Source organism: Eptatretus burgeri, chromosome 3, assembly GCF_056783735.1.
Source record: "Eptatretus burgeri isolate ZD-2024b chromosome 3, Ebu_testis_v1, whole genome shotgun sequence".
Classification (NCBI taxonomy): Eukaryota; Metazoa; Chordata; class Myxini; order Myxiniformes; family Myxinidae; genus Eptatretus; species Eptatretus burgeri.
Window position 1 is genome coordinate 114038027 of NC_140963.1, and position 17307 is coordinate 114055333.

The 17307-nt window shown below is 56.2% G+C and overlaps 2 protein-coding genes and 1 pseudogene across 8 annotated transcripts in view; 1 reads left to right on the top strand and 2 right to left on the bottom strand.

Annotated features, from left to right (window-relative positions):
• The window catches only part of LOC147030766 (tensin-1-like), a 434197-nt gene that overhangs the window by 400010 nt on the left and 16880 nt on the right, over nt 1–17307 (top strand). The gene's annotated exons all lie outside the window — the stretch shown is intronic.
• LOC147030773 (uncharacterized) lies at nt 2926–7212 on the bottom strand (annotated as a pseudogene).
• LOC147030774 (uncharacterized) lies at nt 8571–14549 on the bottom strand. Its single transcript, XM_085872049.1, is given in 7 exon segments — nt 8571–9401; nt 9440–9615; nt 9738–10055; nt 10841–12079; nt 12370–12624; nt 13235–13573; nt 13611–14549. Coding segments are annotated over 7 exon segments (4035 nt in total). The 3' UTR covers nt 8571–8632.

Here is a 17307-nt window from a genome sequence, read left to right on the forward strand (position 1 = left end):
CTTCAGCGTCCGGCACTCCCGGCATCTTTTCTTCAGCGTCCGGCACTCCCGGCATCTTTTCCTCAGCGTCCGGCACTCCCGGCATCTTTTCCTCAGCATCCGCCACGCCAGGCATCTTTTCCTCAGCATCCGGAACTCCCGGCATCTTTTCCTCAGCGTCCGGCACTCCCGGCATCTTTCTCAGCGTACCGCACTCCCGGCATCTCTTCCTCAGCGTCCGGGACTCCCGGCATCTTTCCCTCAGCGTCCGTCACTCCCGGCATCTTATCCTCAGCCTCCGTCACTCCCGGCATCTTTCCCTTCCCATCCGTCGCTCCCGGCATCTTTTCCTCAGCATCCGTCATGCCAGGCATCTTTCCCTCAGCCTCCGTCACTCCCGGCATCTTATCCTCAGCATCCAGCACTCACGGCATCTTTTCCTCACCGTCCGTCACTCCCCGCACCTTTTCCTCACCACAACTTCACTCCCAGCATCTTTTCCTCACCATCCGTCACTCCAGGCATCTTTTCCTCAGCATCCGTCACTCGCGGCATCTTTTCCTCACCATCCGTCACTCCCGGCATCTGTTTCTCAGCATCCGTCACTCCAGGCATCTCTTCCTCAGCGTCCGTCACTCCCGGCATCTTTCCCTCACCAACCGTCACTCCCGGCATCTTTTCCTCAGCGTCCGCCACGTCAGGCATCTTTTCCTCAGCATCCGGAACTCCCGGCATCTTTTCCTCAGCGTCCGGCACTCCCGGCATCTTTCTCAGCGTACGGCACTCCCGGCATCTTTCTCAGCGTACGGCACTCCCGGCATCTCGTCCTCAGCGTACGGCACTCCCGGAATCTCGTCCTCAGCGTACGGCACTCCCGGCATCTCTTCCTCAGCGTACGGCACTCCCGGCATCTCTTCCTCAGCGTACGGCACTCCCGGCATCTCTTCCTCAGCGTCCGGGACTCCCGGCATCTTTCCCTCAGCATCCGTCACTCCCGGCATCTTATCCTCAGCCTCCGTCACTCCCGGCATCTTTCCCTTACCATCCGTCGCTCCCGGCATCTTTCCCTCAGCATCCGTCATGCCAGGCATCTTTCCCTCAGCATCCGCAACTCCCGGCATCTTTTCCTCAGCGTCCTGCACTCCCGGCATCTCTTTCTCAGCGTATGGCACTCCTGGCATCTCTTCCTCAGCGTCCGGGACTCCCGGCATCTTTCCCTCGGCATCCGTCACTCCCGGCGCATCTTTTCCTCAGCATCCGTAACGCCAGGCATATTTTCCTCAGCATCCAGAATCCCGGCATTTGTTCCTCAACATAGTTCACTCCAGGCATCTTTTCCTCAACAACCGTCTGTCCCGCCATCTTTCCTCACCATCCGTCGCTCCCGGCATCTTTTCCTCAGCATCCGTCATGCCAGGCATCTTTCCCTCAGCCTCCGTCACTCCCGGCATCTTATCCTCAGCATCCAGCACTCACGGCATCTTTTCCTCACCGTCCGTCACTCCCCGCACCTTTTCCTCACCATAACTTCACTCCCAGCATCTTTTCCTCACCATCCGTCACTCCAGGCATCTTTTCCTCAGCATCCATCACTCGCGGCATCTTTTCCTCACCATCCGTCACTCCCGGCATCTGTTCCTCAGCATCCGTCACTCCAGGCATCTCTTCCTCAGCGTCCGTCACTCCCGGCATCTTTCCCTCACCATCCGTCACTCCCGGCATCTTTTCCTCAGCGTCCGCCACGTCAGGCATCTTTTCCTCAGCATCCGGAACTCCCGGCATCTTTTCCTCAGCGTCCGGCACTCCCGGCATCTTTCTCAGCGTACGGCACTCCCGGCATCTTTCTCAGCGTACGGCACTCCCGGCATCTCGTCCTCAGCGTACGGCACTCCCGGCATCTCTTCCTCAGCGTACGGCACTCCCGGCATCTCTTCCTCAGCGTACGGCACTCCCGGCATCTCTTCCTCAGCGTACGGCACTCCCGGCATCTTTCCCTCAGCATCCGTCACTCCCGGCATCTTATCCTCAGCCTCCGTCGCTCCCGGCATCTTTCCCTCAGCATCCGTCATGCCAGGCATCTTTCCCTCAGCATCCGCAACTCCCGGCATCTTTTCCTCAGCGTCCTGCACTCCCGGCATCTCTTTCTCAGCGTATGGCACTCCTGGCATCTCTTCCTCAGCGTCCGGGACTCCCGGCATCTTTCCCTCGGCATCCGTCACTCCCGGCGCATCTTTTCCTCAGCATCCGTAACGCCAGGCATATTTTCCTCAGCATCCAGAATCCCGGCATTTGTTCCTCAACATAGTTCACTCCAGGCATCTTTTCCTCAACAACCGTCTGTCCCGCCATCTTTTCCTCACCATCCGTCGCTCCCGGCATAGTTTCCTCAGCATTCGTCACTCCCGGAATCTTTTCCTCAGCATGTGTCTCTCCAGGTATCTTTTCCTCAGCAGCCATCACTCCAGGCATCTTTTCCTCAACATCCGTCAGGACAGGCATCTTTTCCTCAGCATCCGTCACGCCAGGCATCTTTTCCTCAGCATCCGTCACGCCAGGCATCTTTTCCTCAGCATCCGTCACGCCAGGCATCTTTTCCTCAGCATCCGTCACGCCAGGCATCTTTTCCTCAGCATCCGTCACGCCAGGCATCTTTTCCTCAGCATCCGTCACTCCCGGCATCTATTCCTCAGCATCCGTCACGCCAGGCATCTTTTCCTCAGCATCCGTCACGCCAGGCATCTTTTCCTCAGCATCCGTCACTTCCGGCATATTTTCCTCAGCATCCGTCACTCCCAGCATCTTTTCCTCAGCGTCCGTCACTCCCGGCATCCGTCACTTCCGGCATATTTTCCTCAGCATCCGTCACTCCGAGCATCTTTTCCTCAGCGTCCGTCACTCCCGGCATCTTTTCCTCAGCGTCCGTCACTCCCGGCATCTTTTCCTCAGCATCCGTCACTCCCGACATCTTTTCCTCAGCGTCGGCCACGCCAGGCATCTTTTCCTCAGCATCCGTCACTCCCGGCATCTTTTCCTCAGCATCCGTCACTTCCGGCATCTTTTCCTCAGCGTCCGTCACTCCCGGCATCCGTCACGCCAGGCATCTTTTCCTCAGCATCCGTCACTCCCGGCATCTTTTCCTCAGCATCCGTCACTCCCGGCATCTTTTCCTCACCGTCCGTCACTCCCGGCATCTTTTCCTCACCGTCCGTCACTCCCGGCATCTTTTCCTCACCGTCCGTCACTCCCGGCATCTTTTCCTCACCGTCCGTCACTCCCAGCATCTTTTCCTCAGCGTCCGTCACTCCCGGCATCTTTTCCTCAGCGTCCGTCACTCCCGGCATCTTTTCCTCAGCGTCCGTCACTCCCGGCATCTTTTCCTCAGCGTCCGTCACTCCACGCATCTCTTCCTCAGTGACCGGCACTCCCGGCATCTTTTCCTCACCGTCTGTCACGCCAGGCATCTCTTCATCACCATCCGTCACTCCAGGCATCTTTTCCTCAGCATGCGTCACGCCAGGCATCTTTTCCTCAGCATGCGTCACGCCAGGCATCTTTTCCTCAGCATGCGTCACGCCAGGCATCTTTTCCTCAGCATGCGTCACGCCAGGCATCTTTTCCTCAGCATGCGTCACGCCAGGCATCTTTTCCTCAGCATCCTTCACTCCCAGCATCTTTTCCTCAGCAGCCGGAACTCCCGGCATCTCTTCCTCAGCAGCCGGAACTCCCGGCATCTCTTCCTCAGCAGCCGGAACTCCCGGCATCTCTTCCTCAGCATCCGGCACTCCCGGCATCTCTTCCTCAGCATCCGGCACTCCCGGCATCTCTTCCTCAGCATCCGGCACTCCCGGCATCTCTTCCTCAGCATCCGGCACTCCCGGCATCTCTTCCTCAGCATCCGGCACTCCGGCCATCTCTTCCTCAGCATCCGGCACTCCCGGCATCTCTTCCTCAGCATCCGGCACTCCCGGCATCTCTTCCTCAGCATCCGGCACTCCCGGCATCTCTTCCTCAGCATCCGCAACTCCCGGCATCTCTTCCTCAGCATTCGGCTCTCCCGGCATCTCTTCCTCAGCATCCCTCACCTGTTCCTCAGCATCCGTCACTCCAGGCATCTTTTCCTCAACATCCGTCACTTCCGGCATCTTTTCTTCAGCATCCGCCACACAAGGAACTCCCGGCATCTTTTCCTCAGCATCCGTCACTCCAGGCATCTTTTCCTCACCGTCCGTCCCGCCAGGCATCTTTTCCTCAGCATCCGTCACGCCAGGCATCTTTTCCTCAACATCCGTCACTCCCGGCATCTATTCCTCAGCATCCGTCACGCCAGGCATCTTTTCCTCAGCATCCGTCACTCCCAGCATCTTTTCCTCAGCGTCCGTCACTCCCGGCATCCGTCACTTCCGGCATATTTTCCTCAGCATCCGTCACTCCGAGCATCTTTTCCTCAGCGTCCGTCACTCCCGGCATCTTTTCCTCAGCGTCCGTCACTCCCGGCATCTTTTCCTCAGCGTCCGCCACGCCAGGCATCTTTTCCTCAGCGTCGGTCACTCCCGGTATCTTTTCCTCAGCATCCGTCACTCCCGGCATCTTTTCCTCAGCATCCGTCACTCCCGGCATCTTTTCCTCAGCATCCGTCACTCCCGACATCTTTTCCTCAGCGTCGGCCACGCCAGGCATCTTTTCCTCAGCATCCGTCACTCCCGGCATCTTTTCCTCAGCATCCGTCACTTCCGGCATATTTTCCTCAACATCCGTCACTCCCAGCATCTTTTCCTCAGCGTCCGTCACTCCCGGCATCCGTCACGCCAGGCATCTTTTCCTCAGCATCCGTCACTCCCGGCATCTTTTCCTCAGCATCCGTCACTCCCGGCATCTTTTCCTCACCGTCCGTCACTCCCGGCATCTTTTCCTCACCGTCCGTCACTCCCGGCATCTTTTCCTCACCGTCCGTCACTCCCGGCATCTTTTCCTCAGCGTCCGTCACTCCCGGCATCTTTTCCTCAGCGTCCGTCACTCCCGGCATCTTTTCCTCAGCATCCGTCATGCCAGGCATCTTTTCCTCAGCATCCGTCACTCCCGGCGCATCTCTTCCTCAGCGTACGGCACTCCCGGCATCTCTTCCTCAGCGTCCGGGACTCCCGGCATCTTTTCCTCAGCATCCGTCACTCCCGGCGCATCTCTTCCTCAGCGTACGGCACTCCCGGCATCTCTTCCTCAGCGTCCGGGACTCCCGGCATCTTTCCCTTACCATCCGTCGCTCCCGGCATCTTTCCCTCAGCATCCGTCATGCCAGGCATCTTTCCCTCAGCATCCGTCACTCCCGGCATCTTATCCTCAGCCTCCTTCACTCCCAGCATCTTTCCCTTTCCATCCGTCGCTCCCGGCATCTTTTCCTCAGCATCCGTCATGCCAGGCATCTTTTCCTCAGCATCCGTCATGCCAGGCATCTTTTCCTCAGCATCCGTCACTCCCGGCGCATCTTTTCCTCAGCATCCGTCACGCCAGGCATATTTTCCTCAACATCCAGAATCCCGGCATTTGTTCCTCACAGTCCATCACTCCCGGCATCTTTTCCTCACCTTCCGTCACTCCCGGCATCTTTCCCTCACCATCCGGAACTCCCAGCATCTGCTCCTCAGCATCCGTCACGCCAGGCATCGTTTCCTCAACATCCGTCACTTCCAGCGCATCTTTTCCTCAGCATCGGTCACTCCAGGCATCTTTTCCTCAGCATCGGTCACTACAGGCATCTTTTCCTCAGCATCGGTCACTCCAGGCATCTGTTCCTCAGCGTCCGTCACTCCAGGCATCTCTTCCTCACCTTCCGTCACTCCCGGCATCTGTTCCTCAGCATCCGTCACTCCCGACATCTTTCTTCAGCATCCGCCACGCCAGGCATCTTTTCCTCAACATCCGTCACGCCAGGCATCTTTCCCTCAGCATCTGCCACGCCCGGCATCTTTCCCTCACCATCCTTCATGCCAGGCATCTTTTCCTCAGCATCCGTCAACCCAGGCATCTTTTCCTCAACATCGGTCACTCCAGGCATCTTTTCCTCAACATCCGGCACTCCCGGCAGCTCTTCCTCAGCATCCGGCACTTCCGGCATCTCTTCCTCAGCGTCCGTCACTTCCGGCATCTTTTCCTCACTGTCCGTCACTCCCGGCATCTCTTCCTCAGCATCCGGCACTCCCGGCATCTGTTCCTCAGCATCCGGCACTCCCGGCATCTCTTCCTCAGCATCCGTCACTCCCGGCATCTCTTCCTCAGCATCCGTCACTCCCGGCATCTTTTCCTCACCATCCGTCATTCCCGGCATCTGTTCCTCACCATCCGTCACTCCCGGCATCTTTCCCTCAACATCCGTCACGTCAGGCATATTTTCTTCAGGATTAGCACCTGCTGGCATTTGTTCCTCAGCATCGGTCACTCCAGGCATCTTTTCCTCGAAGTCCCTCAATCCCGGCATCTCTTCCTCAACATCCGTCACTCCAGGCATCTCTTCCTCAGCGTCCGTCACTCCCGGTATCTCTTCCTCAGCATCCGTCACTCCCGGCATCTTTTCCTCACCGTCCGTCACTCCCGGCATCTGTTCCTCAGTATCCCTCACTCCCGGCATCTTTTCCTCAGCATCCGTCCCTCAACATCGGTCACTCCAGGCATCTTTTCCTCAACATCGGTCTGTCCCGGCATCTCTTCCTCAGCATCCGGCACTCCCAGCATCTCTTCCTCAGCATCCGGCACCTGTTCCTCAGCATCCGTCACTCCACGCATCGTTTCCTCAACATCCCTCACTTCCGGCATCTTTTCTTCAGCATCCGCCAGGCAAGGAACTCCCGGCATCTTTTCCTCAGCATCCGTCACACCAGGCATCTTTTTTTCAGCATCCGGCACTCCCGGCATCTCTTCCTCAGCATCCGGCACTCCCGGCATCTCTTCCTCAGCATCCGGCACTCCCGGCATCTCTTCCTCAGCATCCGGCACTCCCGGCATCTCTTCCTCAGCATCCGGCACTCCCGGCATCTCTTCCTCACCATCAGTCATTCCCGGCATCTGTTCCTCACCATCCGTCACTCCCGGCATCTTTCCCTCAACATCCGTCACGTCAGGCATATTTTCCTCAGCATTAGGAACTCCCGGCATTTGTTCCTCAGCATCGGTCACTCCAGGCATCTTTTCCTCGACGTCCGTCAATCCCGGCATCTGTTCCTCGACGTCCCTGAATCCCGGCATCTCTTCCTCAACATCCGTCACTCCAGGCATCTCTTCCTCAGCGTCCGTCACTCCCGGCATCTCTTCCTCAGCATCCGTCACTCCCGGCATCTTTTCCTCACCGTCCGTCACTCCCGGCATCTGTTCCTCAGTATCCCTCACTCATGGCATCTTTTCCTCACCATCCGTCACTCCCGGCATCTTTTCCTCAGCATCTCTCACTCTCGGCATCTTTTCCTCACCGTCCGTCACTCCCGGCATCTATTCCTCACCATCTGTCACTCCCGGCATCTTTTCCTCACCATCCGTCACTCCCGGCATCCTTTCCTCACCATCCTTCACTCCCGGCATCTTTTCTTCAGCGTCCGGCACTCCCGGCATCTTTTCCTCAGCGTCCGGCACTCCCGGCATCTTTTCCTCAGCATCCGCCACGCCAGGCATCTTTTCCTCAGCGTCCGGAACTCCCGGCATCTTTTCCTCAGCGTCCGGCACTCCCGGCATCTTTCTCAGCGTACCGCACTCCCGGCATCTCTTCCTCAGCGTCCGGGACTCCCGGCATCTTTCCCTCAGCGTCCGTCACTCCCGGCATCTTATCCTCAGCCTCCGTCACTCCCGGCATCTTTCCCTTCCCATCCGTCGCTCCCGGCATCTTTTCCTCAGCATCCGTCATGCCAGGCATATTTCCCTCAGCCTCCGTCACTTCCGGCATCTTATCCTCAGCATCCAGCATTCACGGCATCTTTTCCTCACCGTCCGTCACTCCCGGCACCTTTTCCTCACCATAACTTCACTCCCAGCATCTTTTCCTCACCATCCGTCACTCCAGGCATCTTTTCCTCAGCATCCGTCACTCGCGGCATCTTTTCCTCACCATCCGTCACTCCCGGCATCTGTTCCTCAGCATCCGTCACTCCAGGCATCTCTTCCTCAGCGTCCGTCACTCCCGGCATCTTTCCCTCACCATCCGTCACTCCCGGCATCTTTTCCTCAGCGTCCGCCACGTCAGGCATCTTTTCCTCAGCATCCGGAACTCCCGGCATCTTTTCCTCAGCGTCCGGCACTCCCGGCATCTTTCTCAGCGTACGGCACTCCCGGCATCTTTCTCAGCGTACGGCACTCCCGGCATCTTTCTCAGCGTACGGCACTCCCGGCATCTCGTCCTCAGCGTACGGCACTCCCGGCATCTCTTCCTCAGCGTACGGCACTCCCGGCATCTCTTCCTCAGCGTACGGCACTCCCGGCATCTCTTCCTCAGCGTACGGCACTCCCGGCATCTCTTCCTCAGCGTCCGGGACTCCCGGCATCTTTCCCTCAGCATCCGTCACTCCCGGCATCTTATCCTCAGCCTCCGTCACTCCCGGCATCTTTCGCTTACCATCCGTCGCTCCCGGCATCTTTCCCTCAGCATCCGTCACGCCAGGCATCGTTTCCTCAACATCCGTCACTTCCAGCGCATCTTTTCCTCAGCATCGGTCACTCCAGGCATCTTTTCCTCAGCATCGGTCACTACAGGCATCTTTTCCTCAGCATCGGTCACTCCAGGCATCTGTTCCTCAGCGTCCGTCACTCCAGGCATCTCTTCCTCACCTTCCGTCACTCCCGGCATCTGTTCCTCAGCATCCGTCACTCCCGACATCTTTTCTTCAGCATCCGCCACGCCAGGCATCTTTTCCTCAACATCCGTCACGCCAGGCATCTTTCCCTCAGCATCTGCCACGCCCGGCATCTTTCCCTCACCATCCTTCATGCCAGGCATCTTTTCCTCAGCATCCGTCAACCCAGGCATCTTTTCCTCAACATCGGTCACTCCAGGCATCTTTTCCTCAACATCCGGCACTCCCGGCATCTCTTCCTCAGCATCCGGCACTTCCGGCATCTCTTCCTCAGCGTCCATCACTTCCGGCATCTTTTCCTCACTGTCCGTCACTCCCGGCATCTCTTCCTCAGCATCCGGCACTCCCGGCATCTCTTCCTCAGCATCCGTCACTCGCGGCATCTTTTCCTCACCATCCGTCACTCCCGGCATCTGTTCCTCAGCATCCGTCACTCCAGGCATCTCTTCCTCAGCGTCCGTCACTCCCGGCATCTTTCCCTCACCATCCGTCACTCCCGGCATCTTTTCCTCAGCGTCCGCCACGTCAGGCATCTTTTCCTCAGCATCCGGAACTCCCGGCATCTTTTCCTCAGCGTCCGGCACTCCCGGCATCTTTCTCAGCGTACGGCACTCCCGGCATCTTTCTCAGCGTACGGCACTCCCGGCATCTCATCCTCAGCGTACGGCACTCCCGGCATCTCTTCCTCAGCATACGGCACTCCCGGCATCTCTTCCTCAGCGTACGGCACTCCCGGCATCTCTTCCTCAGCGTCCGGGACTCCCGGCATCTTTCCCTCAGCATCCGTCACTCCCGGCATCTTATCCTCAGCCTCCGTCACTCCCGGCATCTTTCCCTTACCATCCGTCGCTCCCGGCATCTTTCCCTCAGCATCCGTCACGCCAGGCATCGTTTCCTCAACATCCGTCACTTCCAGCGCATCTTTTCCTCAGCATCGGTCACTCCAGGCATCTTTTCCTCAGCATCGGTCACTACAGGCATCTTTTCCTCAGCATCGGTCACTCCAGGCATCTGTTCCTCAGCGTCCGTCACTCCAGGCATCTCTTCCTCAGCATCCGTCACTCCCGACATCTTTTCTTCAGCATCCGCCACGCCAGGCATCTTTTCCTCAACATCCGTCACGCCAGGCATCTTTCCCTCAGCATCTGCCACGCCCGGCATCTTTCCCTCACCATCCTTCATGCCAGGCATCTTTTCCTCAGCATCCGTCAACCCAGGCATCTTTTCCTCAACATCGGTCACTCCAGGCATCTTTTCCTCAACATCCGGCACTCCCGGCATCTCTTCCTCAGCATCCGGCACTTCCGGCATCTCTTCCTCAGCGTCCATCACTTCCGGCATCTTTTCCTCACTGTCCGTCACTCCCGGCATCTCTTCCTCAGCATCCGGCACTCCCGGCATCTCTTCCTCAGCAACCGGCACTCCCGGCATCTCTTCCTCAGCATCCGGCACTCCCGGCATCTCTTCCTCAGCATCCGGCACTCCCGGCATCTGTTCCTCAGCATCCGGCACTCCCGGCATCTCTTCCTCAGCATCCGTCACTCCCGGCATCTTTTCCTCACCATCCGTCATTCCCGGCATCTGTTCCTCACCATCCGTCACTCCCGGCATCTTTCCCTCAACATCCGTCACGTCAGGCATATTTTCCTCAGCATTAGGAACTCCCGGCATTTGTTCCTCAGCATCGGTCACTCCAGGCATCTTTTCCTCGAAGTCCGTCAATCCCGGCATCTGTTCCTCGACGTCCCTCAATCCCGGCATCTCTTCCTCAACATCCGTCACTCCAGGCATCTCTTCCTCAGCGTCCGTCACTCCCGGCATCTCTTCCTCAGCATCCGTCACTCCCGGCATCTTTTCCTCACCGTCCGTCACTCCCGGCATCTGTTCCTCAGTATCCCTCACTCCCGGCATCTTTTCCTCAGCATCCGTCCCTCAACATCGGTCACTCCAGGCATCTTTTCCTCAACATCGGTTTGTCCCGGCATCTCTTCCTCAGCATCCGGCACTCCCAGCATCTCTTCCTCAGCATCCGGCACCTGTTCCTCAGCATCCGTCACTCCAGGCATCGTTTCCTCAACATCCCTCACTTCCGGCATCTTTTCTTCAGCATCCGCCAGGCAAGGAACTCCCGGCATCTTTTCCTCAGCATCCGTCACACCAGGCATCTTTTTTTCAGCATCCGGCACTCCCGGCATCTCTTCCTCAGCATCCGGCACTCCCGGCATCTCTTCCTCAGCATCCGGCACTCCCGGCATCTCTTCCTCAGCATCCGGCACTCCCGGCATCTCTTCCTCAGCATCCGGCACTCCCGGCATCTCTTCCTCAGCATCCGGCACTCCCGGCATCTCTTCCTCAGCATCCGGCACTCCCGGCATCTCTTCCTCAGCATCCGGCACTCCCGGCATCTCTTCCTCAGCATCCGGCACTCCCGGCATCTCTTCCTCAGCATCCGGCACTCCCGGCATCTCTTCCTCAGCATCCGGCACTCCCGGCATCTCTTCCTCAGCATCCGGCACTCCCGGCATCTCTTCCTCAGCATCCGGCACTCCCGGCATCTCTTCCTCAGCATCCGGCACTCCCGGCATCTCTTCCTCAGCATCCGGCACTCCCGGCATCTCTTCCTCAGCATCCGTCACTCCCGGCATCTTTTCCTCACCATCCGTCATTCCCGGCATCTGTTCCTCACCATCCGTCACTCCAGGCATCTCTTCCTCAGCGTCCCTCACTCCCGGCATCTCTTCCTCAGCATCCGTCACTCCCGGCATCTTTTCCTCACCGTCCGTCACTCCCGGCATCTGTTCCTCAGTATCCCTCACTCCCGGCATCTTTTCCTCACCGTCCGTCACTCCCGGCATCTGTTCCTCAGTATCCCTCACTCCCGGCATCTTTTCCTCACCATCCGTCACTCCCGGCATCTTTCCCTCAGCATCCGTCACTCCCGGCATCTTTTCCTCAGCATCTGTCACTCTCGGCATCTTTTCCTCACCGTCCGTCACTCCCGGCATCTATTCCTCACCATCCGTCACTCCCGGCATCTTTTCCTCACCATCCGTCACTCCCGGCATCTTTCCCTCAACATCCGTCACTCCCGGCATCTTTTCCTCACCATCCTTCACTCCCGGCATCTTTTCCTCAGCGTCCGGCACTCCCGGCATCTTTTCCTCAGCGTCCGGCACTCCCGGCATCTTTTCCTCAGCGTCCGCCACGCCAGGCATCTTTTCCTCAGCATCCGGAACTCCCGGCATCTTTTCCTCAGCGTCCGGCACTCCCGGCATCTTTCTCAGCATACCGCACTCCCGGCATCTCTTCCTCAGCGTCCGGGACTCCCGGCATCTTTCCCTCAGCGTCCGTCACTCCCGGCATCTTATCCTCAGCCTCCGTCACTCCCGGCATCTTTCCCTTCCCATCCGTCGCTCCCGGCATCTTTTCCTCAGCATCCGTCATGCCAGGCATCTTTCCCTCAGCCTCCGTCACTCCCGGCATCTTATCCTCAGCATCCAGCACTCACGGCATCTTTTCCTCACCGTCCGTCACTCCCGGCACCTTTTCCTCACCATAACTTCACTCCCAGCATCTTTTCCTCACCATCCGTCACTCCAGGCATCTTTTCCTCAGCATCCGTCACTCGCGGCATTTTTTCCTCACCATCCGTCACTCCCGGTATCTGTTCCTCAGCATCCGTCATTCCAGGCATCTCTTCCTCAGCGTCCGTCACTCCCGGCATCTTTCCCTCACCATCCGTCACTCCCGGCATCTTTTCCTCAGCGTCCGCCACGTCAGGCATCTTTTCCTCAGCATCCGGAACTCCCGGCATCTTTTCCTCAGCGTCCGGCACTCCCGGCATCTTTCTCAGCGTACGGCACTCCCGGCATCTTTCTCAGCGTACGGCACTCCCGGCATCTTTCTCAGCGTACGGCACTCCCGGCATCTCGTCCTCAGCGTACGGCACTCCCGGCATCTCTTCCTCAGCGTCCGGGACTCCCGGCATCTTTCCCTCAGCATCCGTCACTCCCGGCATCTTATCCTCAGCCTCCGTCACTCCCGGCATCTTTCCCTTACCATCCGTCGCTCCCGGCATCTTTCCCTCAGCATCCGTCATGCCAGGCATCTTTCCCTCAGCATCCGCAACTCCCGGCATCTTTTCCTCAGCGTCCTGCACTCCCGGCATCTCTTTCTCAGCGTATGGCACTCCTGGCATCTCTTCCTCAGCGTCCGGGACTCCCGGCATCTTTCCCTCGGCATCCGTCACTCCCGGCGCATCTTTTCCTCAGCATCCGTAACGCCAGGCATATTTTCCTCAGCATCCAGAATCCCGGCATTTGTTCCTCAACATAGTTCACTCCAGGCATCTTTTCCTCAACAACCGTCTGTCCCGCCATCTTTTCCTCACCATCCGTCGCTCCCGGCATAGTTTCCTCAGCATTCGTCACTCCCGGAATCTTTTCCTCAGCATGTGTCTCTCCAGGTATCTTTTCCTCAGCAGCCATCACTCCAGGCATCTTTTCCTCAACATCCGTCAGGACAGGCATCTTTTCCTCAGCATCCGTCACGCCAGGCATCTTTTCCTCAGCATCCGTCACGCCAGGCATCTTTTCCTCAGCATCCGTCACGCCAGGCATCTTTTCCTCAGCATCCGTCACGCCAGGCATCTTTTCCTCAGCATCCGTCACTCCCGGCATCTATTCCTCAGCATCCGTCACGCCAGGCATCTTTTCCTCAGCATCCGTCACGCCAGGCATCTTTTCCTCAGCATCCGTCACTCCCAGCATCTTTTCCTCAGCGTCCGTCACTCCCGGCATCCGTCACTTCCGGCATATTTTCCTCAGCATCCGTCACTCCGAGCATCTTTTCCTCAGCGTCCGTCACTCCCGGCATCTTTTCCTCAGCGTCCGTCACTCCCGGCATCTTTTCCTCAGCGTCCGCCACGCCAGGCATCTTTTCCTCAGCGTCGGTCACTCCCGGCATCTTTTCCTCAGCATCCGTCACTCCCGGCATCTTTTCCTCAGCATCCGTCACTCCCGGCATCTTTTCCTCAGCATCCGTCACTCCCGGCATCTTTTCCTCAGCATCCGTCACTCCCGGCATCTTTTCCTCAGCATCCGTCACTCCCGACATCTTTTCCTCAGCGTCGGCCACGCCAGGCATCTTTTCCTCAGCATCCGTCACTCCCGGCATCTTTTCCTCAGCATCCGTCACTTCCGGCATATTTTCCTCAACATCCGTCACTCCCGGCATCTTTTCCTCAGCGTCCGTCACTCCCGGCATCTTTTCCTCAGCATCCGTCACTCCCGGCATCTTTTCCTCAGCATCCGTCACTCCCGGCATCTTTTCCTCACCGTCCGTCACTCCCGGCATCTTTTCCTCACCGTCCGTCACTCCTGGCATCTTTTCCTCAGCGTCCGTCACTCCCGGCATCTTTTCCTCAGCGTCCGTCACTCCCGGCATCTTTTCCTCAGCGTCCGTCACTCCCGGCATCTTTTCCTCAGCGTCCGTCACTCCCGGCATCTTTTCCTCAGCGTCCGTCACTCCCGGCATCTTTTCCTCAGCGTCCGTCACTCCACGCATCTCTTCCTCAGTGACCGGCACTCCCGGCATCTTTTCCTCACCGTCTGTCACGCCAGGCATCTCTTCATCACCATCCGTCACTCCAGGCATCTTTTCCTCAGCATGCGTCACGCCAGGCATCTTTTCCTCAGCATGCGTCACGCCAGGCATCTTTTCCTCAGCATGCGTCACGCCAGGCATCTTTTCCTCAGCATCCTTCACTCCCAGCATCTTTTCCTCAGCAGCCGGTACTCCCGGCATCTCTTCCTCAGCATCCGACACTCCCGGCATCTCTTCCTCAGCATCCGGCACTCCCGGCATCTCTTCCTCAGCATCCGGCACTCCCGGCATCTCTTCCTCAGCATCCGGCACTCCCGGCATCTCTTCCTCAGCATCCGGCACTCCCGGCATCTCTTCCTCAGCATCCGGCACTCCCGGCATCTCTTCCTCAGCATCCGGCACTCCCGGCATCTCTTCCTCAGCATCCGGCACTCCCGGCATCTCTTCCTCAGCATTCGGCTCTCCCGGCATCTCTTCCTCAGCATCCCTCACCTGTTCCTCAGCATCCGTCACTCCAGGCATCTTTTCCTCAACATCCGTCACTTCCGGCATCTTTTCTTCAGCATCCGCCACGCAAGGAACTCCCGGCATCTTTTCCTCAGCATCCGTCACTCCAGGCATCTTTTCCTCACCGTCCGTCACACCAGGCATCTTTTCCTCAGCATCCGTCACTCCAAGGACCTTTTTTTTTCTTTTTTAACCAGATTCCAAATTTAGAAGTTTCAACTCTTCCTTCGCGTTTCTGAGCACCATTACTATTTCCTTTGAACCGCAATTTTGGCTGAATCTCGGTATTTCCCAATGCTGAGAGCGCAAGCCGTAAATTTTATTGGTTGAGATGGTGTAAAATGGAATATTTTGTCCAAGTCCTGCTAAACTGGAGGTTATTGAAAGTTATGAGAAGGTGATTTGTGTTCTTCAGTGATGAAATACATAATTCAATTGAAATAAAATACTGTCGGACTCCAACATTCGCTGGTCATAAAATGTGACCTGCTTTGGCATTCATGGTTTTTTCTTATTGTCTTGCCAAAACGAAGTTTTTGCAAGATACGTTCATCAGCTTGCATGTTTTTTTTATTTTATTTTTTTTGTTTGTGTGTAATCACGTATAAAAAATTCTGCAGAGCACAGTTGTCATTGGAAATTTTTGTAACTTCGCATATTAGAAGCCAAAAGAGGTCCCTTTCTGCGCATAAAATTTTGAAGGTCAAAGGTCAAGGTCACTTTGTCGCAAATCAGGGGAGTCGACGAAACCCTTATTTTTTGAGTCATTTTGATTGGATAGTCTTCAAACTTCATGGGAATATAGTTCATGGTCTGGTGCTCAGCTGATTAGTTTTTTTGGTGGCGATTGGCCTAGACCTTCATGGTTAGCGCCTAAGGTCAAACATATTTGACCCCAAGGTCAAATTTTCAAGTTTTCGGAACCATATCGTGTAGCACCTCAAATTGAACACCTCGATGAGTGCTTTCTCGATATGTCAAGCTTGAGACATTATGACGTCATTTGGTGACATTATGAGGCAAACGCATATTTTTCATGGTTACTCTGTAGAACGATTCTCATCGGAATCTCTCGTTGGCAGATATTCCTCAAGGAGTCGCTCCTGGTGGATTGCAGCTCTGTTCACCTCAGTGTGACCTTTAGGAAGTCACACGTGGTCACCTTTTGGCAAGATATGGGTCACCCTGTGGGTGACATTGGTTTATTGTTTTTTTGTTTGTTTGTTTTTTTTACACTTTCAGGACTCGTCTCCTCTATCCACCTGGGAAATTGGAAATCAGTCATCACAGCATTACATAAAAAAGGTGCAAAAACGGATCCCCCTTAACTGCAGCCCAATGAGCTCACTGCACTTCCAATCATCAGCAAGGTCGTGGAATCCATTATCACAGTTGACATAAATCAATCCTTTTCTCCAAAAGCATCATATCAGATCACCAATTTGGATTCACACCCAGTCACTCTACCTTGGACATGCTGCTTCAACTCTCCCAATAATGGTGGAGTTCCTCAATATCAGACATGAGATCAGGGCCGTCCTTCTCTCGACAGTGGACATATCTCGAGCTTTTGATACAGTCTGACATCCTACTTTGCTCTCCAAACTGTCTGCCTATGGAATCCAAGGCTAAGTCCACTGTTGGATTATTGACTTCCTCTGCTCTCGTAGCCAACGTGTGGCTCTCAATGGAACTCTTTCATCTTCTCTCCCTGTCAAGGCTGGAGTACTCTGGAAAATCCTCTTTATCTCTTTGCTGATGACTCCACTCTCTCCCGTAACATCTCTATTTTTTCTAACAGACAGGCAGCAGCCACTTCCCTCTCCTCAGACCTTGCCAGAATCACAAACTGGTCAAACACAATTTTGCTTATGTTTCCATATTGTCCACCCTTTGCATTCTCCATTACCCCCCCCCCCCTCCCCATAGTTATCTGCATCCCTTGTTTATCCGTCTCCATCTGCTTCCTCGCCAACCCCGACATTCGCCGACCACAATATTCGCCAACCCCGACATTCACCAACCAGAATATTCGCCAACCCTAACATTCGCCGACCACAATATTCGCCCACCCCGACATTCGCCGACCCTGGCATTCGCCAACCCTGACATTCGCCGACCCCGACATTCGCCGACCCCGACATTCGCCGACCCCGACATTCGCCGACCCCGACATTCGCCGACCCCGACATTCGCCGACCCCGACATTCACTGACCACAATATTCACCAATCCCGACATTCGCGGGATTTTTCAGGAATGTATCCCCCGCAAATAGCAGAGTCTGACAGAACAAGTTTTAAAGGCTGCAGAAAAAAAAAGCAAAAATTGTTTTTGGAAGTTTTTGTAAGTTGATTCAACCTCTTTTACACCACCTTATTTAACACTTTAAA